This window comes from Aquarana catesbeiana, linkage group LG09 (genome assembly GCF_042186555.1).
Source record: "Aquarana catesbeiana isolate 2022-GZ linkage group LG09, ASM4218655v1, whole genome shotgun sequence".
Lineage (NCBI taxonomy): Eukaryota > Metazoa > Chordata > Amphibia > Anura > Ranidae > Aquarana > Aquarana catesbeiana.
The window spans coordinates 259426504-259452781 of NC_133332.1; the positions used below are offsets into that span (position 1 = coordinate 259426504).

The following is a 26278-nucleotide window of genomic DNA, read 5'->3' on the forward strand; positions in this document are numbered from 1 at the left end:
GTCATCTGCTGAGTGCCTATAAACCAGCTCTAAATCGCAGTCTGAAAAACGATCCAACGCAGACTGCTTTCCAGAGCCTGTTGCCTGTGTGAAAGATTCTATACTGTACTTAAAATTCAGCTACACATACCATCTATCAATCACCCTTGCCTAATAGATAATGCTTTCACACACTATGGATGGTGTAATACAGTATATTGACTCGTGAAAATCAATTTTCAAAGAATGTCCAATCAGGCCGAAGAAAAATTAAACAGAACCAAGATTTTTGCTTGCAAGTGATTAGATGATTGAAGTCAGCTTAACTTTACCTCATTCACTAGGCTAAATGAAAGGTCACTTGGCAAAGCAAACATACTCTACCCCTTTAGTAAATCAGCCTTATTAGATCATTATACATCTGCCTAAAAAGTTTTGCTACAAGATGATAAAGCGTTCTTGCCAACAGCAAATATATAACAAATATATATTACTCCTCCTGGCAAACAGTTACATCCATAAGATAAAAATCACCAGGTGATTTAATAAATACCAACTTTGGGAAACATTAATGATCCCTTCCAGAGCACGGCAGCTGGCTTAGGCTCTCAACAGCGCCCTGAGAGTCAACTGCCAGTCAGACATCTGGGTGGATCCTGACATTATTGCTGGGATCCTTCCAAAGCCTGGAGAGGCTCTGTGACGTCAGCTGACAGCAGACTTCAGCCCACTGTCGGCTGATCCTTGGTCACAGGAGAGCACAAGTAAGTGCACTCCTGTGACCCAGAAGAGAAGTATGGCCAAAAAAAGCTTTGGCCATACTTTTCTTCAAAAATTTCATGGAGTTTAGCTTTAACTAGTTCTGTATCCAGATTTTTATACTCACTTTGGTTGTGATAAAGTAGGGCACTGAGGATCCCTTAGTTCTTTACCCATGGGTAAATGGACCCTACGATTGTCAACCCTTGGGATAAGATCTGGGGATCCTCAAAGTGCAATTTTATCACACTCAAAGCTAATATAACAATCTGAATGTGGAGATAGTTAAATTAGCTGGTGATTTTTACATTATGGATGTACCTCTTTGCTGGTAGGAGCATTAGGGCTGAGGTTGGAAGTGGAATTCGGCCAGCATTTCAGTCCCTTTGTTTACAAGCCAGTGAGCAAAGAATATGACATTCGGCAAGGAGTAGAAATGGGAGCAGACATGTTGGCAGGTTTATGGTTTTGTTGTTCATCATGTTTGATGAGAAATCTGCTTCTCTGGATGACATGATTGACAATGTATTTATATCGTGGGACATTTTTAGGATTTTTTTTTTAAATAAAGAATTTGCCAAAGTGTTTGGTGAGTTTATATACTTTTTATGTGCAAGATAAGGGGTACTACATTTATGTGGGGGAATGGATATCTGGGAATCCCTTATTTTAAAGGGGGCTTCTAGATTCCCTGTTGCATACCCCTACATCATCAGGCCAGGGATGTGGGGAAGTGGCCCTTGTCTTCAGCAGCATGGGGTCAAGGTGCCTTGCCAGGAGGGTCCTCCCTATTGAGAGCATGTGGCCTGTTCATTTTTGCTGTAGAATGTACTATAGCAAAAGTGACATCTTGGAAAAAAACATTTGTGGGTAATTTACATTTCTCCAACATCTTTCTCTGACATACCAAATCCCCCAAAGGATCTGGTATGTATTTTGGGGGGGGGGGGGGGTTACCCATTACATTTTTTTACAGTGAAAACCAAGCTGCCAGGGAAATATAATTTACCAGCAATTTAAATAGTTTGTTTGTTTTTCTTTGTAGTCAGTGCTGTGGTACATTGTATACATCAGACTTGTAAGCCACTTCGCAGACAGGTTACGGACATCCTTCAAACATGTTATTTAAAGGAAAATTGCATTTTTAATGTTGCTGCTCCCCGCCAAATGGTATTATGTTAAAAAAAAAGATGCATTAGCACATGTCCCCAAGGGCAGTTCACTAGGGTTTGGATGTACATTTGAACTTGTGAGCTGTTTGGCAAACGTCCTGCAAACTGAACGCAGGTAAATTTGGGTAATACAACTCTTCACATTTCTCTTTCTTTCTTTCTTTCTTTCTTTCTTTCTTTCTTTCTTTCTTTCTTTCTTTCTTTCTTTCTTTCTTTCTTTCTTTCTTTCTTTCTTTCTTTCTTTCTCTCTTTCTTTCTAGGTCTAAACTAGGCTTCCAGGCCACGCAATGTCAACCATCTGTCAACCAAAGTGAAAAGGGTGGTGGTCAAATGACCCACACTAGGAATGGGATAGTAATGAGCCAGGTGGCTGCGGAAGGTGCAATTAGTTTCTTGGCTAAGAAGCTGTGAACAACTATCTCTCAAATGACCGTGGTGATTTGTATAGCTGTCCATGTATACTTGAAGCTGTAATGTGTATTGATCATAGTCAGGTTTAGCTCCACCAAAAAAAGTCATGGCATCGTATGTCATAACACCTTATCAAGCACAAAATAGGAGATATAGGACAGCAACGATGCATATTCTGAGACACTCCAGAGGTCAGCAGGGGTATAGGTCACTGTAATAATATCCATTCCCTGGAAATGTCTTTCTGGGAAATTCTCAAGCCCTCATGGTCATTAACAGTTGTAACCTTTAATAGCTCTAAATTATGTGATGTAAACGAGCTACTAAAACATTCACACGTGTGGATGAAATATGAATAAATCATTACAGAGACTGATGTTTATGTAACTTTGCTTTGCACCGTACTGCTTCTGACAAAGTGTGTCTTAAAAAATTTCTCTCTTCCAAACCACCTTCAGTTTAATGCAATTACATTACCTGTGTGGCAAAATGTTAAATGTTAGCCCCTTAAATTGCGATTGAAGTTGAAGGGGGTGTTGGCCGCTATCTCGTTGGTGATCCAGAGAAAACAATTTCCCTGCCAACGTTGTTGGTTTGGTTCCTGCCCATGAGTTTTGGAGACTCCCACCCACCTTGGGATGTCCCTTCTCATGCTGTTGTGTTCTCCTTAATTTAAAATAAGTACAGTACATATTTTCTAAAGGGGTTTGGTCCTGGAAGCGCAAACAAAGATTTCATCACGGTCCCTGTGTGACAATAGAATATTCTAAAAAAGAAACCTGTCATAAATATGGAGGCTGCATTGTGAAGCTCTCCTCCTTACTTTGCTAACTATTTGACCATCATACTGAGCCTTTGGATTAAATCTTTAAGCCACTGATCTCAAACAAGTATGCAGATAACAATTTTTCTCTGATCTTTCTTGCCTGTATACTTTACCTTGGAATGTATTAAAGCTAGTGGAACAGCAAAATTGCAAGAAAGGAAACGTGCTTAGAAACGCATGTAGAATAGTATAAGCAAACTTCATACCGAATACTGTATCTATTTTCCTTCCCTTCCCACCCCTCTCTCCTTCTTTGTAACCTCTTAATTTTCTTTTCTTACCTTTACCTGCTTCTGTGCACACTTGTGCAAACCCTACCCAATTTAATTTACTGTTTGTGATTCTGTGATTCACCATTCTCAGTGTATGTTATTTAGTTATGCACTTGTTAACCTGTGGTATTTGATTATCACTATCACCCCCCCCCTTCTTTTTCTTCCGTACCCCCCTACTGCTTTATTTGAACAAACAATTCAATAAAAAAATATTCAACCTAAAAAATATTGCAAAAAAAAAATGAAGTTTTATCACAGAGCTAGGTACATTATCTATATCGGTGATCATTAACTTGTGACCTGCCTGATTTTTTCTGCTCATCAGTAGTTCTCCTTATTGTTAGTGTATTTTATGTGTGACCAAGACAGGTCCTCTTTTTCTTTTTTTTTTGTGACCCAGGAAGGTCAAAAGGGTGGACATCCCTGCTCTAGAGGTTTTTAGGGGCTGTGGTTGACCTCCCGTATTATGGTGCCTGTATACCAATACCACTTGTCAAAGCCAGCACGATTATGCCAATTAAGTTTTTAGTTGTGTGTAAGGATGGCATTTTCATCACCACATTAGGGGTTGCATTCTTCCAACTGACTACCAATGTAAAAGGCATTTTTCCCATTGACCCTCAATTAATTTGTTTCAGTAAGGGTTGACTGAGACCTGAAAATGATTGTAGTGGTTCCTCTGGGGTTGGGAAACAATGACGTAGATCGTAAGTTATGACTAGTTTCCTCAAACCTTCTATTCTGAAAGTCTCTTGAGAAAATTGCGTACTGTCCGTGATACTTTTTTTATTTGCACTAACATACAATTTTTCAGGACAAGCCTTCGGGGTATGTCCCCTTTTTTCAAGGTCCAAGCAATACTGAATACGGCTACAATCACCTCAAGTATGAAAGTCTCTTGAAATTCGTAGGGGATGTTTTTCTACATAGTCCAAAATGTAAGACAAAGCAGAGCTATGATGATCATCACATACACTGACATTTGCAGTCATCAACTCGGTGTATTTAAGTTCTTGCCTTGATTGATTGCTGGCATAAGAATGTTAATAGGGTAGGCTATGGTAGATTTATCTGTGACAAGTGTTAGTCTCTCACGGAGTAGCTGGTGTGAAAAGACAGGGATGTGCATTGAAGATACTAAGGAGCTCCTTCTCATCCTCCAGTTTCTCAAAACATCACTGCTGATTACTTTTATTGCCCCTACAGCCTAATCTCCACACACTGCCAACAGAACTAGGTTTGCCACCTGTACATGTATAGGGGAATGGTTTATTAAAATCATTTTGCCCCACTACACTATTATGCTAAGCTTGCAATCCCAAAATAATGAAACCTTAATCTCTGAACTAAAACCCACCTTCCCGCAGACCCTAATGCCCCGTACACACGATAGGATTTTCCGACAACAAATATTGGATGTGATCTTGTTGGCAAAAAGTCCGACCGTGTGTATGTTCCATCGATCATTTGTTGTCAGACTTTTCGCCAACAAATGTTGACTAGCAGGTTCTCAAATTTTCCGCCAGCAAACTTTTTGTTGTTGGACTTTCTGATCGTGTGTACACAAGTCCGTCGCATGCTCAGAAGCAGAAGCGGCTAGTCTTGTAAACTAGCGATCATAATGGAGAACTAACATTCATGACGTGGCAAATTAGGGAATCTCCAAATGCAGCACACAATTCTCTTCTTCTTTAATGGGATAACAATGAAGCTGCTTTGCTGGTGATACTGATGGAGTTATTGCGAACAAATTTTCAAAGGCTTTTTTTTCAAGTGATATCAAGAATAATAATAATAGCGCAAAATAAAAAACACAAAAAGGAAAGTGCGAATCAACACTCACCAAACTTCTACTAACATGAAATTAGCAGAAGGAGCCCAAAGGGTGGCGCTAAAGAGCTGAAAAACCACGTAGTATGTCTAATACGTCACTACGTTCGTAATTGTTGGCCAACATTTGTGTGATCGTGTGTATGCAACACAAGTTGGAGCCAACAACCTTCGAACAAAATTCCACGGTTTTGTTGTCGGAAAGTCCGATCGTGTGTACGGGACATAACACTTGTTTTTAACTGGTGGCAACTGTAATAACATGATCGTATGACGTATCATATCATCGCATGGCGTATCAATAGTATGACGTATCTTGTGAATAGCTTAAAGCCCAACTCTGGGCATTTTTTGTTTCTTTATGATCTCCCAAGCAGCTGTTAAAAAGCAGCTCTAACTGCAATACTTGTTTTTACTTGTATTCACACCCCTCCTGGTGTGCTCACCCACACAGCTGCTTTTTAGGCTCTTGCTGGACATTCACAAGGTTCCCAGTGCAACATATGTCCCATTTTTCTGGCGCCAGACTGTTTTTGTCATTTTACTAACTGCAATACTCCCCCTCCACTTCAGAGCTGTCCCCTGCAGTTAACTGTTTCCGCCACTAGATGTCCTCAGTTTTCCGGGTTGAATGATACCCAGGGTCACTCAGTTCGGTAGGCTGAGGATATACTGTGAGTGCAGGGTGTCATGGGACCCCACCATGACGGGGTGTACAACAGCTCCATGTAATCACGATGTAAGGATGCAAAAAAAAAAAAGGGGTTACACCTTTGTATATAATTTTACTGCAGAACTGCTCAGACCTTGTGGAACATCGTTCAATCCACATAAAGCCAGGAAATAGACTTTAAAGCTCTCTTTACGCCTTTGCGCAGTAATGCACATGTTATGATGCATCAAAATGTGTGTTACTTGGTATCCCATTTTTTTAAATTGATCTGGTTAACATATACTGCTTGCGTTGTGCAGTGGCTTGTCATGGAAAATAGTTCACATGTTTTTTTTTTTTTTTTTTTCATCGATCGTTGTGTGTCGTAGAAGTCCATTGGATCGCATGAATACTTATTATGCATGTGTTTCGATGAGCTGGAAATGCATGGATACTGTGGTCAGCCCCAGGGAACAGACCATGTCCTTTTGGCCATACTACATTTGTAATATGAAAGGCTCTTCTCACAACTTCTTGTGATCATATAATTCAGGAAAACATTCGATGAAAAGGCACGTTAAAAAATTAAATTTTTGTCCAAGATGGCGCAGCGAGCAGACGTGCTTTAGAGCTGCTCCGCCGTCTAAATCCTACATCACTTGAGTGCCGACAGTGAGAAAGTAGCGGGTTACTGTCCCCCTGTGACCCTACATGCCTGAACGGGGAAATAATCGGCAAAATAACCGACCAAAGACCCGTCAGGAACACAAGAGCAGAGCTGCAGTGGCCGCCATCAGCAATACCCTGGCCACGCAGACAGAGGAGGAGACGTGGAGGATGGCTGAATCTCTCCCCGCCTCAGAACCCTCTAAGTCCTCCATGGAGTTTGCGGAGCTAATGCAGGCAATTACTGCATGCCGCACTACCCTGACCGACAAGATCGACTATGTCCACACAGAGCTGGGACTGATCCGCCGGGATCTGGACACATTCCGAGGCCGCGTGGCAGAAGCTCATAGGGGGCATGCATAGACAGCTGAGGGCTGACCTGGTTAGGGCTGAGGGAGAGGCAGACTCACTAGAGAAACTAATTATGTATAAAAATCCGCGCTTAGGAAAATAGGTTGCAGCCTCCCCTAATAGGTTCCCAAGAGAACTTACAAGAGTAGATTAGAGCAATTGGGGAAATGGCGCTACCCTATATGGCCCTAACTAAATTAAAGAAAATTCTAAGATGTTTCGGCTCAGCTCCCAAGCCTAATTTATATAATGTCGGAGTGTGGGTCTCAAAAATAATCGTGTAAGAAAGGTAACACCTTATAAATACTCACTAAGTGTGTGAGTTAGGAAATGTTAAAGTGATAGAAGGGTAGTAATGAGAGGGGTTAGGGTGCAGCTCCACTAAATTAGTAATGGGATGCACACCAACCCTCATCCATCCACCCAAATGTAAATAATATAAACCAATCCAATAACGAAAAACTATAGATAAAAAAACGTGAATATTCTGAAGTACAGGACTCTCTAACCTTGATATAAACACTAATTAATATGTGCACACCCTAATTTAATGTGCAAAAAATGTCCGCAATGATTACATAATATAAGTGATTGTCCAATGTGTAGTCCAGATCCTTGAACAAACGTGAAACCATAAAAAGCAAACAGAAAAAATGATCCAAGATTCCACAGGATCAGGTGACTTCAGTGCACAGCAGGTATGGTGACTTGATGCTCCCCCAATGCGTCCCCACTCACCAAATGTAGTTACCCCTACAGGGGTAATAGGCATAGAGTGGGCAGCTGTATCCGGATCTCCTCCTTGGGTAGCTGTATTACATCATCTGTACCTCCGGCAACCTGTTCACTTAATCAATGGGGTTTCCGGAATATACTCCAATTAGGGCTCCACCTTGGCAGCAAGCAGCACGATCCTCATGGGAAAAAACAAGGGGCTCATATAGTGTAGTAAAAAGGATTTATTTAAAAATTAAGTGAATAAAAAGCACAATCGCTAATGGCAATATTAGGCTGAGCGAGAAAACACAGGGACAATGTACAGGAAAGCCAGTCCGTGGCGTGCGTACCAACTGCGTTCCAAGCTGGAAGTTCTGGGTGTGACGTTTTTGCCGCGATTTGCGGTTTGCGGTTTTTTTTTTTTTTACAGTCTTAAAAAAAAAAAAAAACGGCAAAAACGCATCAGAAACACACCAAAAACGCACCAAAAACGCTGCAAAAACGGTGCACTTGCGTTTTTGATGCTTGTCCATTGAATTCTATTACATGCAAAACGCTGCATTTTGCATGAAAAAAAGTCCCTGACCCTTTCCAAAAATGCAGAGAAACAAAAAGGCATTGATGTGAACATGTTCCATAGGAACCCATGTTAAAAAATTCCCGTGCATTTCTGCAAAATGCAAAATGCATCAAAAAACGCGCTAGTGTGAATGGAGCCTTAGTGTGAATCCAGCCTAAGGCTGGATTCACACCTATGCAGTTTTAGTGCTTTTTGCATTTTGCAGATTTGCACTACAGTCCATTTAACATGGTTTCCTATGGAACACGTTCTGTAGTGCAAATATGCAAAATGCAAAAAGCACCAAAAATGCATAGGTGTGAATCCAGCCTTAGGCTCGATTCACATCTATGCATGTTGCTTTTGAGCGTCTCTGGAGTTTTTTTTGTGATGTTTGCCACGTTTTTGAGCAGCGTTTTTGCGGTGTTTTTGCCATGTTTTGCATTTTTTTTAGACTGTATGCAGTCTAAAAAACAAAAACAAAATGCATCATAAATGCTGCAAAAACGCTGTAAAAAAGCTGCAAAAACGCTGCACTTGCGTTTTTGATGCTGGTCCGTTGAATTCTATTACATGCAAAATGCTGCATTTTGCATGAAAAAAAGTCCCTGACCCTTTCCAAAAACGCAGAGGCACAAAAATGCATTGATGTGAACATGTTCCATAGGAACCCATGTTAAAAAACTCCCATGCATTTCTGCAAAATGAAAAATGCATCAAAAAACGCGCTAGTGTGAATGGAGCCTAAAGCTGGATTCACACCTATGCATTTTTAGTGCTTTTTGCATTTTGCAGATTTGCACTACAGAACATGTTCCATAGGAAACCATGCTAAGGCCTGATTCACACCTATGCATTTTTAGTGCTTTTTCCATTTTGCAGATTTGCACTGCAGTCCATTTAACATGGTTTCCTATGGAACACGTTCTGTAGTGCAAATCTGCAAAATGCAAAAAGCACTAAAAATGCATACATGTGAATCCAGCCTAAATGGACTGTAGTGCAAATCTGCAAAATGCAAAAAGCACTAAAAATGCATAGATGTGAATCCAGCCTTAGGCTCTATTCACACTAATGCGTTTTTTGATGCATTTTGCATTTTGCAGAAATGCATGGTAATGTTTTAACATGGGTTCCTATGGAACATGTTCACATCAATGCATTTTTGTACCTCTGCGTTTTTGGAAAGGGTCAGGGACTTTTTTTCAAGCAAAATGCAGCATTTTGCAAGTAATAGAATTCAACGGACCAGCATCAAAAAACGCAAGTACAGCGTTTTTGTAGCGTTTTTGCTGCGTTTTTGCCGTGTTTTGCGTTTTTTTCTTTCTTTTTTTTACACTGTATACAGTATAAAAAAAAATGCAAAACGTGGCAAAAACGCCACAAAAACGCTGTAAAAACGCATGTTCAAAAACGAAGCAAGCAACGCAAAAAGCACTGCAGAAACGCTCAAAAGCAACATGCATAGGTGTGAATCGAGCCTAAGGCTCGATTCACACCTATGCATGTTGCCTTTGAGCGTTTCTACAGTGCTTTTTGCGTTGCTTGCCGCGTTATTGGACATGCGTTTTTGCCGCATTTTGCATTTTATTTATTTATTTTTACAGTGTTTTTTTTTTTATACTGTATACAGTGTAAAAGAAAAAGAAAGAAAAAATAAACGCAAAACGCGTCAAAAACGCTGTAGAAACGCGGTACTTGCGTTTTGGATGCGGGTCCATTGAATTCTATTACATGCAAAACGCTGCATTTTGCATGAAAAAAAGTCCCCGACCCTTTCCAAAAACGCAGAGGCACAAAAATGCATTGATGTGAACATGTTCCATAGGAATTCCCATGCATTTCTGCAAAATGCATCAAAAATCGCGTTAGTGTGAATAGAGCCTTAGGCTGGATTCACACCTCTGCATTTTTACTGCTTTTTGCATTTTGCAGATTTGCACTACAGAACGTGTTCCATAGGAAACCATGGTAAATGGACTGCAGTGCAAATCTGCAAAATGCAAAAAGCACTAAAAATGCACAGGTGTGAATCCAGCCTAAATGCAGAAGAACCACATTCAGGATAGTAATGCATTAATCACTGGCAGCATGTTTTTGCTGCATTTTGCATTTTCCTGCTGCCGGCGGTCAAAGTAGGTTATGTGTACATGAAACAACAAATCAGTCATATCAGTCATCATCACACCTATAGGATCATTAATAAAATACATAAGGTCTATCTTATTTTTTTTTTTTTTTAATGCCAAAATCAGACTCAAACATGTATGTTACATTAAGAGATAAGAGATTCTATTTTAGTTGCAAGTTTTCCTTCATTCACAGCTTCCTTAGCTCAATGTAAAACAATCCCTTCCTAAATTATAGACTGCAAATGTGGCTTTCAACAACGGAGTACTCAAGTGTCCCCTGCTAAATTATGTTGGCTATTTTTAACTCGGGTTAAACAGACAACTATGGGTTCAAACACTCAGTTAAGGCAACATAAAGCCCACGTCCATATGTGGAGCAAGCTAAGTATGCACAGGGGCTGGCCTACAGTATATAAGCCTCCCCATTGAACCTAAGCTCCTTACCTCTCAGTTCTGGTGAGTAGTCTTCAAGCAGGCTGTGCATTCTAAAGAACCATATCAGATCTTGTAGCTCATTCCTACACTTAGAAAAAAAGTATGCCAGCAGTTTAAAGAACTTAGGCTGTGCATCAAAATCAGTAATAGTTATACAACATTATATAGCTATTCATTGTAAATGGAAACTGGAGGCTCACACTTTGGAGGCTCACAATATGCATTAGATTACACATGTAAAGACATATTAGTTATTTTGTAGAACATAGGATCCTGCAAATGAAAATGCTGTAAATATTAATTTGTTGGAATTGTCTTTCTTTTCTCTTTTTAGGGGGCCATCGTATTTTTTTCATCTTAGACAGTGCTAACAGGTAAGTGGTCAAACACTGTATAGTAGATTAACTGACACTTTAGACTAACTTTAGATAGATTGCTTTAAATTAGCTGAAAAAGAATGCTGTTGGTTCCCCTAAGAGGATCCCCCTTGTTTGCTGTCCCGATGACATTGCCATAAGCTAAACTTTCTGCTTCCCCTCTTTGCAAAGGTTTAGCTTAGAGGGCTGGTGATAGTTTCAATGGCACCCTAGTAGAACCTTTATAGGTTTATAATTGGAATGTACTCCTAAGAGGGAAGAGTTCAGCTCAACGCTGGTTGAACTAGATGGATATGGTTCCACTAGATGGACTTGTGTCTTTTTTTTAAACCAGACTAACGATGTAGCTATGTAATGAAAAGTCCTAATGTCACCAGGAAGGCAAAGTCAACTGAGAAAAAAAGAAATAATAGCCAAGAGAGAATCTAAAGCTGGATAAAAACTGTTACATTGTAGGTGAGGTTGAAAAAAGACACAAGTCCATCAAGTCCAACCTATGTGTGTGATTATATGTCAGTATTACACACACACACACACTGTTCAAATTTCGGCTGCTTCCTGATGAACTGGACGAAATTCGCATAGTGAGTGGTACTGTCCCTTTCATCATCCTTTGAAAAAACAAGAGAGTCGGGCAGAGAATTTAGAACTGTTTATGGCTGTTTGGGTATTCTGACCAGGGACCGGGGGAATCGTCCATTCACTTTGTATAGAGTGAATGGAGGAATCTGATCTTTTTTCATTCAGCCTGCTAGTTCATGACCATTTTAACACTGACCCACTCTATTTAAAAGTAAAACAATGGGTTAGAATTCCAGTTATTTTATTTAAGCTCATTAGCCAGTAATATAGTGGCAGTAGAGTTTCTCCAGGTGCTATAACATTGTAATTGCCATGTCCCCCCTACAACACACAGCTCTATGGTCAACTGAGGCTGCAGTTTAATGAGAAAGGAGTAGCAAACACATTGGTACCCCAACTGATGTTAGGTTTTGTGGTTTCTTCTGGCCTCCTGGCTGTGGTGGACCATAGAGGTATGCTAAAATGTACCCACCTCGACAAAAAAATCCTATTATACTCTGCGTTCTAACACACATCCTGTCCAGCAACTAAGTTCCTTGTATTGTTTGGACAATAATATCAAAATTATAGTGTATTGTTTGGACAATAATCACAAAAAAGTATTGATTCAATCGTGTCTCTCTTTGGCTGGCTATGCCCTAACAATTCTAGTAAATCTTTCTAGTTGTTCCTGCTCCTGGCCATAGATGGTTTAAAATTTGTCTGGTTCCCGATGAACTGGCCGAATTTCATTTCGTCTATGGGCAACTAAAGTACAACCAGCCTGTTGTGTTTTTTTTTTTTTATTTGTAATCACTGGTGGTGGCTATAGCTGCCAGCAGTGATCATTGTATTCTGACAGCTTGGAAAACTCCTGCTGTCAGATTACAATAGCGCAGCGGAAGGAATTCCCCCATTAACACTGACTGTGTTGATGAGGAAATCAAGCAAATGTTCTTTCCCTTCAGAAAGAAGATTTTACAATGTATGGCTCGCCTAAGGCAAAGGTATAGCTTCACAGGAGTATAGGAGTAATAATCACAGCTGAGCCCTAATAAGCACTTGCTATTTACTTAACCAATGACAATATGGCTTAGTTTACACTTGCAGTTTGGGGGGTGCCAGCAAAAACAGCAGATGAGGCACAATTTTACCACCTCTCAACTGGCCCCCCAAGCTGCAAAAGCAGCTATACGGAGTATACACGTGCTGCGACAATGATGCTTTGCATCAAAAATTATCCCGCTGTCGTGTTCATTGGGCATGATTACCCATCAAATGTGATACAATTCAATTGTATTTGCGTGCATTTCGGCGTGGTGGTGCAAGCTTTCAGGGGATAAAACAGGCAGTAAGGAGGTGCTTATTAAAGCATTAATAAAAATAATACATTTTCATACAGAAACCAGCAGCCATGGGTGACGGTGAAATGGCGGTTTTTGGCGATGCCGCCCAGTACCTCCGTAAGACTGACAAAGAAAGACTGGAAGCCCAGAACAAACCTTTTGATGCCAAGAACACCTGTTTCGTAGATGACCAAAAGGAACTTTACGTAAAGGGTTTGGTCACCGCTCGGGAAGATGGAAAAATTACCGTAAAGACTGACGATAACAGGGTAACTATTATAGCATATTTTTCAGAATAAATCAAGTACTAAACATGATTAAAAATCATATATTAAACATATTGTTTTCCATTTCAGACTGTAACAGTCAAAGAAAGCCAAGTTTACCCCCAGAATCCTCCCAAGTACGATAAAATTGAAGACATGGCGATGATGACTCACCTGAATGAAGCTTCTGTACTGTATAACCTCAAAGAGCGTTACGCAGCCTGGATGATCTACGTAAGTCCCAATATCTAGATAAAATGACAGGAGTCAAAATAAAATGTGGATAAGAGCTATTGCAACAATCCTAATAATTCATCCTATAAAAAAATCTTTAGATTTTTTTTTATGCATTAGTTGATGACTGGCAACCAAACTTCTTAATAAAGTTAAACCTACCCTGTAAAATAACAGCTTTAGCCTGAAAGTCCGACTTTGGTTGCTAAATGTAAAAAAAAAAAAAAAAAAATCTTGGTACTTAGCTTTAAAACCCAACCTCCTTTGTAAGTTGCTATTAGGTGGAGGGTCCTAAATGCTGCAAATAGCATGTTCCAGAGCAGCCTGGCAATAGATTTTATATTTTGGGGTAAAATATAGAGTTTCAGTTTAAGGAGTGGGACGTTTTAAGAAACCACAGTTGTTTCACAAACTAACATCATATACTTTATAATATACAACAGACATACTCTGGGCTTTTCTGCGTCACTGTGAACCCCTACAAGTGGCTGCCAGTGTATGACCCTAAGGTGGTTGCTGGCTACAGAGGCAAGAAGCGTATGGAAGCCCCACCACACATCTTCTCCATCTCTGATAACGCTTATCAGTTTATGCTCACAGGTACCTGGGCTTGTCTTATTCTGAATGTTTGTTTGATATGTTCAGAAGCCACATACATGTTTTAAATCTACATTTGCATTTGGCAGATCGTGAAAATCAGTCTGTCCTGATTACTGGTGAATCTGGTGCTGGAAAGACTGTCAACACCAAGCGTGTCATCCAGTACTTTGCAACAATTGCAGCTATTGGTGACAGTGGTAAGAAGAAGGAGTCCAGCAGCGGCATGCAGGTTCGTACTCAACTTGCAACTTTTAATAAAAATGAATTAAAATTAATAAAGATGAGATGAAAACACATAATATATGTATAGCATTATCCCACGTAAATCACTAAGGTCACATCTTGAGTATGGAATACAGTTTTGGCTAATGTACTGTTATAAGGCCATTAAAGATTTAGAGAGAATACAAAGGCAGTCTAAACGAGTATATTAGTAAAAAGCATTGCAGGTCTCCCTTGTATGAAAGGTTTTAAAAAACTCAACTTGTCTCATTTGGAAAAAAGACAAGTTAGAGGTGATTAATTATGAATATACATATATCCAAAGTCAGTGTAAAAAAATTGTGAAATTATTATTTTCTACAAAGAATGTAAAAAAAAGGGGATAAAGCTGCATATCAGCAAAAGAATATTTTTCCATTCGTTTAGGAAAGGTTTTTTAAGCTCAAAGTGGTTAGGTTGTTGAATGATCCTAAGTAATAGCATGCTACATCTTCTTGATGGAAAACAAACTAAAGTCATAGTATACATATTAAAAATTCTAGGTGCTTCTTTGCATTCTTAGGGACTATATTACATAGTAAATATGTGTTAACAAAGTTATGTAATTTGGGAGATGTGTTGAGTGTCAACGCATAGAGATTTGTGAAAGCCAAGTACGACAAGAAATATAGCTATGCTCTGATTACAGTCCTGTCCTTCACAGTTCATGTATTCTTTGCAGTGTTCAAGAAATATACAGGCTAAAACTGTATTGGTATCTGTCTGTGAAACTGCTAATATAATTGGGATGTTATTTGCTACATAAAGAAGCTGCTCGCTCAGGCCAGCTTAAAGGGCCTTGTACTTGTATAATCAATGCACCAAAGTACAACATGTAGTAGCCACTGGTAGGACTTGCATTTTTCTGCTTTTCTTCCCTTTTTGCTTGTTTCTATCACTTTTACCTGTCTGCTGATACTTTGTACCTCTTTATATTTAGGGTAATCTGGAAGATCAAATCATCCAGGCTAACCCACTGCTGGAAGCCTTTGGTAATGCCAAGACTGTAAGAAATGACAACTCCTCTCGTTTTGTAAGTATATATGAATTCTCTGTTTATTAGTTACTCATTTTTTGGTTCTCATATTTTATGGACTCCTTTCTTATCTTCTCTTGTCATGTTTAGGGTAAATTCATCAGAATCCACTTTGGTACCACTGGAAAACTGGCTTCAGCTGATATTGAAACATGTAAGAACGAAACCCTCAAATTTCTTCTCATTTTGTAGTTTCTCACATAAATTCATACAATTACTACTATGCAATTTTATAGATCTGCTGGAGAAGTCCAGAGTAACATTCCAGCTGTCAGCTGAAAGAAGCTACCACATCTTCTACCAGATCATGACAAACCATAAACCAGAGGTTGTAGGTACGGTCATATTTCCTTTCAGATAATAGGCAGAGAAATGAGACCTGCAAACCATAAGCATGTGTTATTGAATGAAGAACTTATCATTTTTTTAATGTCGTTTGTGTTCAGAGATGCTTCTTATTACCACCAACCCATACGACTACCCCTTAATCAGCATGGGTGAAATCGTTGTGAAGAGTATTAATGATACAGAGGAGTTCATTGCCACAGATGTAAGTTGTTGAAATCTTGGAACAAGAAAACATTTTTCAGTTTTCCACAGATTGTATAATTTCCACAGATGTACAGAATGTGTTACTAGGCACTAAATAACCAGAGCTATTTTTCCAACAGACTGCCATTGACATCCTGGGATTCATCCCAGAAGAAAAGGTCGGCATCTACAAGTTGACTGGTGCTGTTATGCATCATGGCAACATGAAGTTCAAGCAGAAGCAGAGGGAGGAGCAGGCCGAGCCAGATGGCACTGAGGGTTTGTCCTTTGTTTTTCAACTTATTTTATGATTTTTTTTTCCATCTATGCCATTTTAGGGTTTATTTCATACTATATGTCTTATCTCCAGTTGCTGACAAGATTGCTTATCTGATGGGTTTCAACTCTGCTGATTTGCTGAAGGCTTTGTGCTACCCCAGAGTAAAGGTCGGCAATGAGTTTGTCACCAAGGGACAAACTGTATCTCAGGTATGATAAAATCAAGAAATAAAATAACCACATACTCAAAGATAACTATGCTTTCTATAATATATTAACACATGATTTTTGCTCTACTCTTTAGGTCAACAACTCTGTTGGTGCCCTCAGCAAATCCGTTTTTGAGAAACTCTTCTTGTGGATGGTCACTCGTATCAACCAGCAGCTCGACACCAAGCAGCCAAGACAGTTCTATATTGGTGTGCTGGATATTGCTGGATTTGAAATCTTTGATGTAAGTTCTTGAACAGTTTTAGGTTTGTATGTCTTTCAAAGCAAAGGACCTGTTCTCATTTCTTTATTTGACATACAGTACAACAGCTTGGAACAGCTCTGTATCAACTTCACCAATGAGAAGTTGCAGCAGTTCTTCAACCACCACATGTTCGTCCTGGAACAAGAGGAATACAAGAAGGAAGGTATTGACTGGGAGTTCATTGACTTTGGTATGGATTTGGCTGCCTGCATTGAGCTTATTGAGAAGGTAATTTCACATATGGAAATTATATTATGAAACCAAAAATGTAGAATTATTTGTAGTTACAGACTTAAAGTAACACTTATCGTTTATTATCAGCCTATGGGCATCTTCTCCATCCTTGAAGAGGAGTGCATGTTCCCCAAGGCCACTGACACATCCTTCAAGAACAAGCTGTATGAGCAGCATCTTGGCAAGTGCAAGAACTTTGAGAAGCCCAAACCTGGCAAAGGAAAGGCTGAGGCTCACTTCTCTCTTGTGCACTATGCTGGTACTGTGGATTACAACATCACTGGCTGGCTTGACAAGAATAAGGATCCATTGAATGAATCTGTTATCCAGCTGTACCAGAAATCTTCAATGAAACTGCTGTCCTTCCTGTACTCCAGCTACAATGCTGCCGATGGTGAGTAACTTTCCTGTTCTTTTCTTATTTTAGGCTTTTTTTGTACTTTTACATTTAGATAAAGATCTATGATGACTCTTCCATTATGTTTTATTAACAGATGCTGCCGCCGGTGGTGGCAAAGGTGGAAAGAAGAAGAAGGGATCCTCTTTCCAGACTGTGTCTTGCCTGTTCAGAGTTAGTATGACTGTTCTATCTGCATAAAGACTTACATCATTTCTGCCATAGCAGAAAATCCTAATTTATATTGTGTGTGTTATAGGAAAACTTGAACAAACTAATGTCCAACTTGAGAAGCACTCACCCTCACTTTGTGCGTTGTCTGATCCCCAATGAGACCAAAACTCCAGGTACAATTTTATTTTCCTGTTTATGCTGCAAACACTAAACATTAGGAAGGCCCTATAATTTTTGTGGTCACTATTGATATTTATGATTTCTCACAGGTATCATGGATAACCACTTGATCATTCACCAACTGAGATGTAACGGTGTCTTGGAGGGTATCAGAATCTGCAGAAAGGGATTCCCCAGCAGAATTATTTATGCTGACTTTAAGCAACGGTAAATTTTCATGCACATTGTAAACATACCTGTATAGCTTATAGAAACTATTGGATCATTAGGGGTGAACAATGCCATTAGATTTGGGAGCGTTGGGAACATTTTAGTTATTTAGATATGTATGGTTTGTTATACACTTCAAGAATGATCAGTATTTATTCCATACTGTTTCTTTTTTCTAAAGTTACAAGGTCCTGAATGCCAGTGCAATCCCAGATGGGCAGTTTATTGACAGCAAGAAGGCATCAGAAAAACTATTGGGCTCTATTGATGTTGACCACACTCAGTACAAATTTGGTCACACCAAGGTATGGCAGACAGCAGCTCCCAGAAAATGGTAACTCTAACCGTTTCTAATATTTACATTTAACCACTTCCCATCCTGGCCAATTCTGTCACTTTGCTCCTACATGTAAAAATCATATTTTTTTTCCTAGAAAATTACTCAGAACCCCCAAATATTATATATGTTTTTTTAGCAGAGACCGTAGGGAATAAAATTGTGGCCAATGCGGCTTTTTACTTCCCATGGTATTTGTGCAGCAATTTTTCAAATGCGTTTTTTTTGGGAAAAAAACTGTTTCATCAATTAAAAAAAAAAACAGTAAAGTTAGCCCAATTTTTTTGTATAATGTGAAAGATGATGTTACACCGAGTAAATAGATACCTAACATGTCATGCTTTAAAATTGCGCACACTTGTGGAATGGCGCCAAACTTTTTTTACTAAAAGCTCTCCATAGACAATGCTTTAAAATATTTTACAGGTTACCTGTTTAGAGTTACAGAGGAGGTCTTGGGCTAGAATTGTTACTCTCGCTCTAACGTTTGTGGTGACACCTCACATGTGTGGTTTGAACGCCATTTAAATATGTGGGCGCGATGTATGTATGCGTTTGCTTCTGTGTGCGAGCAAATGGGGACGGGGGCACTTGAATTTTTTTTTTTTTTATTGTTTAATTTATTAGAATTTTTTTTTTTAAACTTTCCCTTTAAAAAATTTTTCTTGATCACTTTTATTCCTATTACAAGGAATGTAAACATCCCTTGTTATAGGAATAGTGCATGACAGGTCCCTTTTTATTTTCTATAAGACCCCGTATCTCTCCTCCAGGCAGGAAAGACCAAGATCAAAAGAAAAAATAAACAATCTCGGCCTTTCCAGCCAAATCCCCGGCAATGTTTACTTCCGCCAGGCCAGACGTGATGTCATAACGTCGCACCCGGTCCTCCGCAGGTTATAGAGATTGCCGGGGACCATCTATCCCTTGGAAATCTCTATGCTCAACTTCTGGTGGATTCTTTCTCCGGCTCGTCGATCACACGGTCGAGCCAGTAGTAGCATCAGAGGATGGCGGGGGGCGTCCCATCCCGTCGCCTGTAAGGACAATCAAGCAGCTGAACTGCCGCTATGAATGTTCTTACGGTGCAGGGAATCGCTAGCCAAAATAGATGATATTTGGATGATGCCTGTAGGCATCATTAGGATGTCCCCACTCAAAGTCCAGTACGTCATATGATGTACTTTGGGTGGGAAGTGGTTAAAATGACTATTTTTTTTTTTTAAGGTATTCTTCAAAGCTGGTCTCCTGGGTACACTGGAAGAGATGAGAGATGAAAAGCTGGCACAACTTATAACTCGTACTCAGGCTCTTTGCAGAGGTTTCTTGATGAGAATTGAGTTCAAGAAGATGATGGAAAGAAGGTAAAAATGATTTTCTACTCACAAAAGTATACTAGTAATGATAGCTATAGAGGCAAAACAAAATTTTTTATAACAGACATATTTACTTGATATGTGACATTTCTTAAACAGGGAAGCCATCTTTGTCATCCAGTACAATGTCAGATCATTCATGAATGTCAAACACTGGCCATGGATGAAACTCTACTTCAAGATTAAGCCTCTCCTGAAGAGTGCAGAATCTGAGAAAGAGATGGCAAATATGAAAGAGGAGTTTGAAAAGACCAAGGAAGCTCTGGCAAAGTCAGAGGCCAAGAAGAAAGAACTAGAGCAGAAAATGATTTCCTTGCTGCAGGAAAAGAATGAGTTACAGCTCCATGTCCAGGCGGTATGTAAAGTTTTATAGCAAAACTCTGTTTAAAAAATAAGTTATAGTGATATCTAGTTGTGATAAATCCAAGAATTCCCAGTAGCCTAAAAGAAAATTGTTTTCAAAAGGAATCTGAGACTCTGGCTGATGCTGAGGAGAGATGTGAAAGTCTCATCAAGAACAAGATTCAACTTGAATCAAAACTCAAGGAGCTCAATGAGAGACTTGAAGATGAGGAAGAAAGCAATGCTGAACTGACAGCTAAGAAAAGGAAACTGGAAGATGAATGCTCAGAGCTGAAGAAAGACATTGATGACCTAGAACTCACTCTGGCAAAAGTAGAAAAAGAAAAACATGCAACAGAAAATAAGGTATAAGCAACAAGAAACGTAAAGTTCACTTTCTGATTCAAATACACAAATGCAAAGTCTACTTTCTAATACAGTATAATTATGTATGTTAATCTTTGTTCCCTTATTTATAGGTTAAAAATCTTACTGAAGAATTGGCAACTCTTGATGAAAATGTCTCCAAACTCGCCAAGGAAAAGAAAGCTCTTCAGGAGGCCCATCAGCAAACTCTTGATGACCTTCAGGCTGAGGAAGACAAAGTCAACTCCTTGACCAAAGCAAAGACAAAGCTGGAACAGCAAGTAGATGATGTGAGTATCTTGAAATAAGATTTCTAATCTATTGGGTATTTAAAAAGTGGCCAAATTATTCAAATAAATGCATGTACTTCTAGCTGGAAGGTTCTCTGGAACAAGAGAAGAAACTCCGTCTTGATCTAGAGAGGGCCAAGAGAAAGCTGGAAGGTGACCTGAAACTGTCCCAGGAAACCGTCATGGATCTTGAAAACGATAAGCAGCAATCTGACGAAAAGCTAAAAAAGTAAGGAGCGCTCTCTAGTTTTTTTTAAAAGAAAAACCTGAAAATGAAGACTGCATTTATAACTTGTATTAACCTTGATTCACAGGAAGGACTTTGAAATCAGCCAACTCCAAGGAAAGATTGAGGATGAACAATCCCTTGGATCTCAACTCCAGAAGAAGATAAAGGAACTGCAGGTAAAGGATGGATTACAGGATTCTAATATCATTATATTAATTTCCCATTATTTAACTATGAATATTAAAATCCCAATAATAATAACCTGCTCTATTTAGGCTCGTATTGAAGAACTTGAGGAGGAAATTGAAGCTGAGAGGGCAGCTCGGGCCAAGATTGAGAAACAGAGAGCTGATCTTTCTAGAGAACTTGAAGAAATCAGTGAAAGACTTGAGGAAGCTGGAGGTGCAACATCTGCACAGATTGAGGTGAACAAGAAGCGTGAAGCTGAATTCCAGAAACTGAGACGTGACCTAGAAGAAGCTACTCTTCAAAATGAAGCCACTGCTTCTGCTCTGCGCAAAAAGCATGCTGACAGTGTTGCTGAGCTTGGAGAACAGATTGACAACCTGCAGCGTGTTAAGCAGAAGCTGGAGAAAGAAAAGAGTGAACTGAAGATGGAGGTTGATGACCTGGCCAGCAACCTGGAGAGCGTCTCTAAGTCAAAGGTAAGAAATTTCTTGAAAATAGATGTTTCTTTATCCTTTTTTTAATCCTTATTCTGGAATGAAGACAATGATTTTACCAAATGTTCTTATAGGCCAACCTTGAAAAAGTTAACCGTGTGCTTGAGGACCAACTGAGTGAAGTTAAGTCTAAGGATGATGAACATCTGCGTTTACTTAATGACCTCACTACCCAGAAGGCTCGTCTGCAGACTGAGACTGGTAGGTTTATTACTGTACTCATATAATAGAAGTAATACATGTAACAATATAATGAAGTGTTTAATAGATGAAATACAAGCCTCTAAAATGTTGTACAAAACCAATGAAATGCCAAGAGTATTCAGAAGAGTGAAGAAATACTTGACTACATGCACTGTGATGTATCTACTAAATGCATTGTTTTTCATGCTATGTGATATTGCTTTCATATGATTCCAGGTGAGCTGTCTCGCCAGCTTGAAGAGAAGGAGTCTCTAATTTCTCAGCTATCCAGAGGCAAACAGGGCTTCACTCAGCAGGTTGAGGAACTCAAGAGACAGCTTGAAGAGGAGTCAAAGGTAACATTGTGATGTTAAGTTAAACAAACAATATTGAAACAGTACATTTCCTACAATGCCATTACATGTATTTCACATAATTCTTATCTGCATATTCCAGGCAAAGAATGCCCTTGCCCATGCCCTGCAGTCTGCTCGCCATGACAATGACTTGCTCCGTGAGCAATATGAGGAGGAACAGGAAGCCAAGGCTGAGCTTCAACGTTCTCTGTCCAAGGCTAATGGTGAAGTTGCCCAGTGGAGGACCAAATACGAAACTGATGCCATTCAGCGCACAGAGGAGCTGGAGGAGGCCAAGTAAGTTGAAACTCAGGACATTTGTATTTATTTCAATATTTTTTATTGATTTTACAATAGAAAAAAAGAGATTTGTTTTTAACAGACTCTTATTGTGCCATTACATAATATTGTTCTTTATTTGCTTTACAGGAAGAAACTGGCTCAGCGTTTACAGGATGCTGAGGAACAGGTTGAGGCTGTGAACTCCAAGTGTGCCTCCCTGGAAAAGACCAAGCAGAGGTTGCAGTCTGAGGTTGAAGATCTCATGGTCGATGTGGAGAGAGCAAATAGTGCAGCAGCTTCTCTTGACAAGAAACAGAGAAACTTTGATAAGGTTAATATGCAGGCATAATGCAACTGTAATAACTTTCAATTATTTGGATACATATTCTATATATGTCCATGATTTCAGGTCCTGGCAGAATGGAAGCAGAAGTATGAGGAGGGTCAAGCTGAACTGGAGGCTGCTCAGAAAGAGGCTCGTAGCCTGAGCACTGAGATCTTCAAGATGAAGAATGCTTATGAAGAGGCTCTAGAACAAGTTGAAACCCTGAAACGCGAGAACAAGAACTTGCAACGTATGTTGCTTACTTACTGTATTTCTATAATTTTTCATTGATGAGACTGGCATATGCACTGAATAGATGTGTAACATGTGTTTGACCATCTCTTCACCAGAGGAGATCTCAGATCTGACTGAACAGATTGGTGAGACTGGAAAGTCCATCAATGAACTGGAGAAGGCTAGGAAGCAGGTTGAACAGGAGAAGAGTGACCTTCAGGCTGCTCTGGAGGAAGCTGAGGTATACAACTAGAAAAATACACTGATAACATGGATTGGCTTTATTTTGGCATGACCTGAGTGCCAGTCTACCAACCTAATTTTAAATATTGTGTTCCTTTTATAAAGGGATCATTGGAACATGAAGAAGCCAAAATCCTCCGTGTCCAGCTTGAGCTGAACCAGATCAAATCTGAGGTGGACAGGAAGATTGCAGAGAAGGATGAGGAAATTGAACAGCTTAAGAGAAACAGCCAGAGAGCCATTGACACCATGCAGAGCACACTGGACTCTGAAATCAGAAGCAGAAATGATGCTCTCAGACTGAAAAAGAAGATGGAAGGAGATTTGAATGAACTTGAGATCCAACTTAGCCATGCCAACCGCCAGGCTTCAGAGGCACAGAAACAGCTCAGAAATGTGCAAGGACAGCTGAAGGTATCCCAAAAAAGTGCAAATCATATAAAATACAAAGCTCTAGTCTCATTCTATTGAAAGTAGTCAGATTGTTGGTTTATGATCACACACTTTTTGTCATCTAGGATGCCCAGCTGCAGTTAGATGATGCCTTGAGAGGACAGGAAGACCTGAAGGAACAGGTTGCTGTGATTGAACGCAGAAACAATCTGCAACAAGCTGAGATTGAAGAGTCTAGGTCCGCTCTGGAACAAACAGAGAGATCTCGCAAGTTGGCAGAACAGGAACTTCTGGATGCCAGTGAACGCCTGCAGCTCCTGCACTCACAGGTAAAATCTACTACTAAATATCATTAGATTTAGCAATAAATGTTACCGAATTTCATTAAATTCTAACTAGTGACCCACATATTTGTTTTTCTAGAACACTAGCCTGCTGAACAGCAAGAAGAAATTAGAAAGTGACATTGCACAGCTGACGAATGAAGTGGAGGAAAGTGTTCAGGAATCCAGAAATGCTGAAGACAAAGCTAAAAAGGCCATCACTGATGTACGTATCCATTCTTCTACAAACTCATAGCATAGATTACACCAAGTCAACATTCCCACTGACTGTTTTTCTATACTACTTAAGGCTGCTCTGATGGCAGAAGAGCTGAAGAAGGAGCAGGACACCAGTGCCCACCTGGAGAGAATGAAGAAGAACCTTGAACAGACTGTGAAGGACCTGCAACACCGTCTGGATGAAGCTGAACAGCTGGCAATGAAGGGTGGCAAGAAGCAACTCCAGAAACTGGAAGTCAGAGTAAGTATTTTAAATGCAAAAATGGTAAAGATTAGAGGACAAATATAACAATTCCAACAATATTTTTTTCTGAAAATGTTCCCCATAGGTGCGTGAACTGGAGAATGAGCTGGACAGTGAACAGAAACGTGGAGTTGAGTCCATTAAAGGAGTTCGCAAATATGAAAGGAGGGTTAAAGAACTCACCTACCAGGTACAGTAACTTAGTACACATACTCAGTATGGAAAATCCCTAAGGACTTCTTGCTTTTAGGTATTTCTTGGATTAAACCATTTTTGTTACAAACATGACTTTTAAATTCTGAATGCTCTATATTAATTTTATTTTGCAGACTGAGGAAGACAGGAAAAACCTCCTGAGGTTGCAGGACCTGGTAGACAAACTGCAGCTGAAGGTCAAGGCCTACAAGAGACAGGCTGAGGAATCTGTAAGTACAAACTTCATTTCTTGTAGAAAAACTTTTCCAGAAGCCTTTTCTTCATAGACAAGACTGATTATAAGCAATTTAGACTTTAGACCCAATTTTCAATTGATAATTGATTAACTTTGTTCTTCAGGAGGAACAAGCCAATGCTCACCTGGGCCGCTTCAGGAAGGTCCAACATGAGCTTGAAGAGGCCGAAGAGAGAGCTGACATTGCTGAGTCCCAGGTCAACAAGCTCAGGTCCAAGAGCCGTGACATTGGAGGAAAGGTATAGCAGCATTTTTTTTAAATGTGATGTCACTTCATTCTCTTAAAATTACTTCTTGTACCTTACATTTTGTCTCTGTATTTTTTGCAGAAGGAGAGCGAATAGTAAATACTTCTAAATGGTTGTAGAAAAATGAACAGTATTTCAATTATATTGTGCTAATATTTAATATTTAAATAAATTATTGAAGATCATTAAATATGTTGTGGCCTTTTCATACTAACAAACACAATTTTCATGTAATTGATTAAATGGTTTCTACTTTAGTGGTAGATGTAAACACAGAAATTAATGCAGTTATGAACTCAGTAAAACATAATAAAGAGTTTTATGTGGCTACTGTAATTACCTGAATATGGCTTATTATCTGTATCATATAATTCCTTGTACAGCAGCCCTTAGACCGATAGAGGGATGGTCATTGTTAGCAGCCAATCATGCTGCACGCGCATATGCAGACAGAAAGAGAGATTAGTGTGAGCAATTCAGCAAACTGCTGCTACTCTTTCTCTGTCCTATCCTAGGCTGGGGGTAGGGAGGTGACCTAGCCTTATTGCTTAACTGCAACAGTGAAAATTTGCAAGCCTGGCTGTACATTCTGGTGGGGCTCTGTAAATCTCAGGACTAAATTTACAAAAAATACAAACCCTTTGAATAGTGAAACACTCTAAATAATAAGTAATTCAACTCTGTATTTGGCCTGGAGTTCAGCTTTAAATATTGAATGGCCCTTAAAGGAAATCTCCCACTTCTGGCTTTTCAAAAAACCTAAGGTGTATATGAGTGCAATTCAAAAATGCAACTGGTTACAGTCTACATTTACTATTCAGCTGACCTGCCATGTACTATTGTGGTCAACAAGCAGGGCTGGACTGGGACAAAAATTTGGCCCTGGACTTCATCCAGACCGGCCCACTTTAAATTTGCAAACACGCACAATAAAGAGAGCCTCCCCCTTACATCAGGGTCCCCAGAGAGCCTCCCTTTTACATCAGGGTCCCCAGAGATCCCCTCCTTACATCAGGGTCCCCAGAGAGCCCCCATTACATCAGAGTCCCCAGAGAGCCTCCCCCTTACATCAGGGTCCCCAGAGAGCCTTCCCTTTACATCAGTTTTCCCAGAGAGCCCTTCCTTACATCAGAGACCCCAGAGAGCCTCAGTTTTGCATCAGGGTCCCCAGAGAGCCTCCCAATTACATCAGGGTCCTCAGATAG

At 39.7% G+C, this 26278-nt stretch overlaps 1 protein-coding gene across 1 annotated transcript in view; it reads left to right on the top strand.

Annotated features, from left to right (window-relative positions):
- The window catches only part of LOC141109019 (uncharacterized), a 91943-nt gene extending 66680 nt beyond the window's left edge, over positions 1–25263 (top strand). Inside the window, exons 39-76 of the mRNA XM_073600975.1 lie at positions 13108–13320; positions 13408–13551; positions 13995–14151; positions 14238–14380; positions 15353–15445; positions 15539–15602; positions 15685–15783; positions 15895–15998; positions 16120–16258; positions 16350–16468; positions 16563–16712; positions 16791–16961; positions 17055–17361; positions 17462–17538; positions 17624–17711; positions 17808–17925; positions 18110–18233; positions 19493–19629; positions 19741–19996; positions 20107–20349; positions 20463–20639; positions 20723–20868; positions 20954–21044; positions 21144–21533; positions 21626–21752; positions 21972–22090; positions 22191–22387; positions 22520–22703; positions 22782–22947; positions 23048–23172; positions 23280–23588; positions 23693–23896; positions 23991–24116; positions 24201–24371; positions 24460–24564; positions 24704–24799; positions 24930–25064; positions 25155–25263. Coding sequence (XP_073457076.1) covers positions 13108–13320; positions 13408–13551; positions 13995–14151; positions 14238–14380; positions 15353–15445; positions 15539–15602; positions 15685–15783; positions 15895–15998; positions 16120–16258; positions 16350–16468; positions 16563–16712; positions 16791–16961; positions 17055–17361; positions 17462–17538; positions 17624–17711; positions 17808–17925; positions 18110–18233; positions 19493–19629; positions 19741–19996; positions 20107–20349; positions 20463–20639; positions 20723–20868; positions 20954–21044; positions 21144–21533; positions 21626–21752; positions 21972–22090; positions 22191–22387; positions 22520–22703; positions 22782–22947; positions 23048–23172; positions 23280–23588; positions 23693–23896; positions 23991–24116; positions 24201–24371; positions 24460–24564; positions 24704–24799; positions 24930–25064; positions 25155–25169 — 5829 coding nt within the window. The 3' untranslated portion in view covers positions 25170–25263. The remainder of the gene's footprint in view (positions 1–13107; positions 13321–13407; positions 13552–13994; positions 14152–14237; positions 14381–15352; positions 15446–15538; positions 15603–15684; positions 15784–15894; positions 15999–16119; positions 16259–16349; positions 16469–16562; positions 16713–16790; positions 16962–17054; positions 17362–17461; positions 17539–17623; positions 17712–17807; positions 17926–18109; positions 18234–19492; positions 19630–19740; positions 19997–20106; positions 20350–20462; positions 20640–20722; positions 20869–20953; positions 21045–21143; positions 21534–21625; positions 21753–21971; positions 22091–22190; positions 22388–22519; positions 22704–22781; positions 22948–23047; positions 23173–23279; positions 23589–23692; positions 23897–23990; positions 24117–24200; positions 24372–24459; positions 24565–24703; positions 24800–24929; positions 25065–25154) is intronic.
- Positions 25264–26278: the final 1015 nt, after the last annotated feature.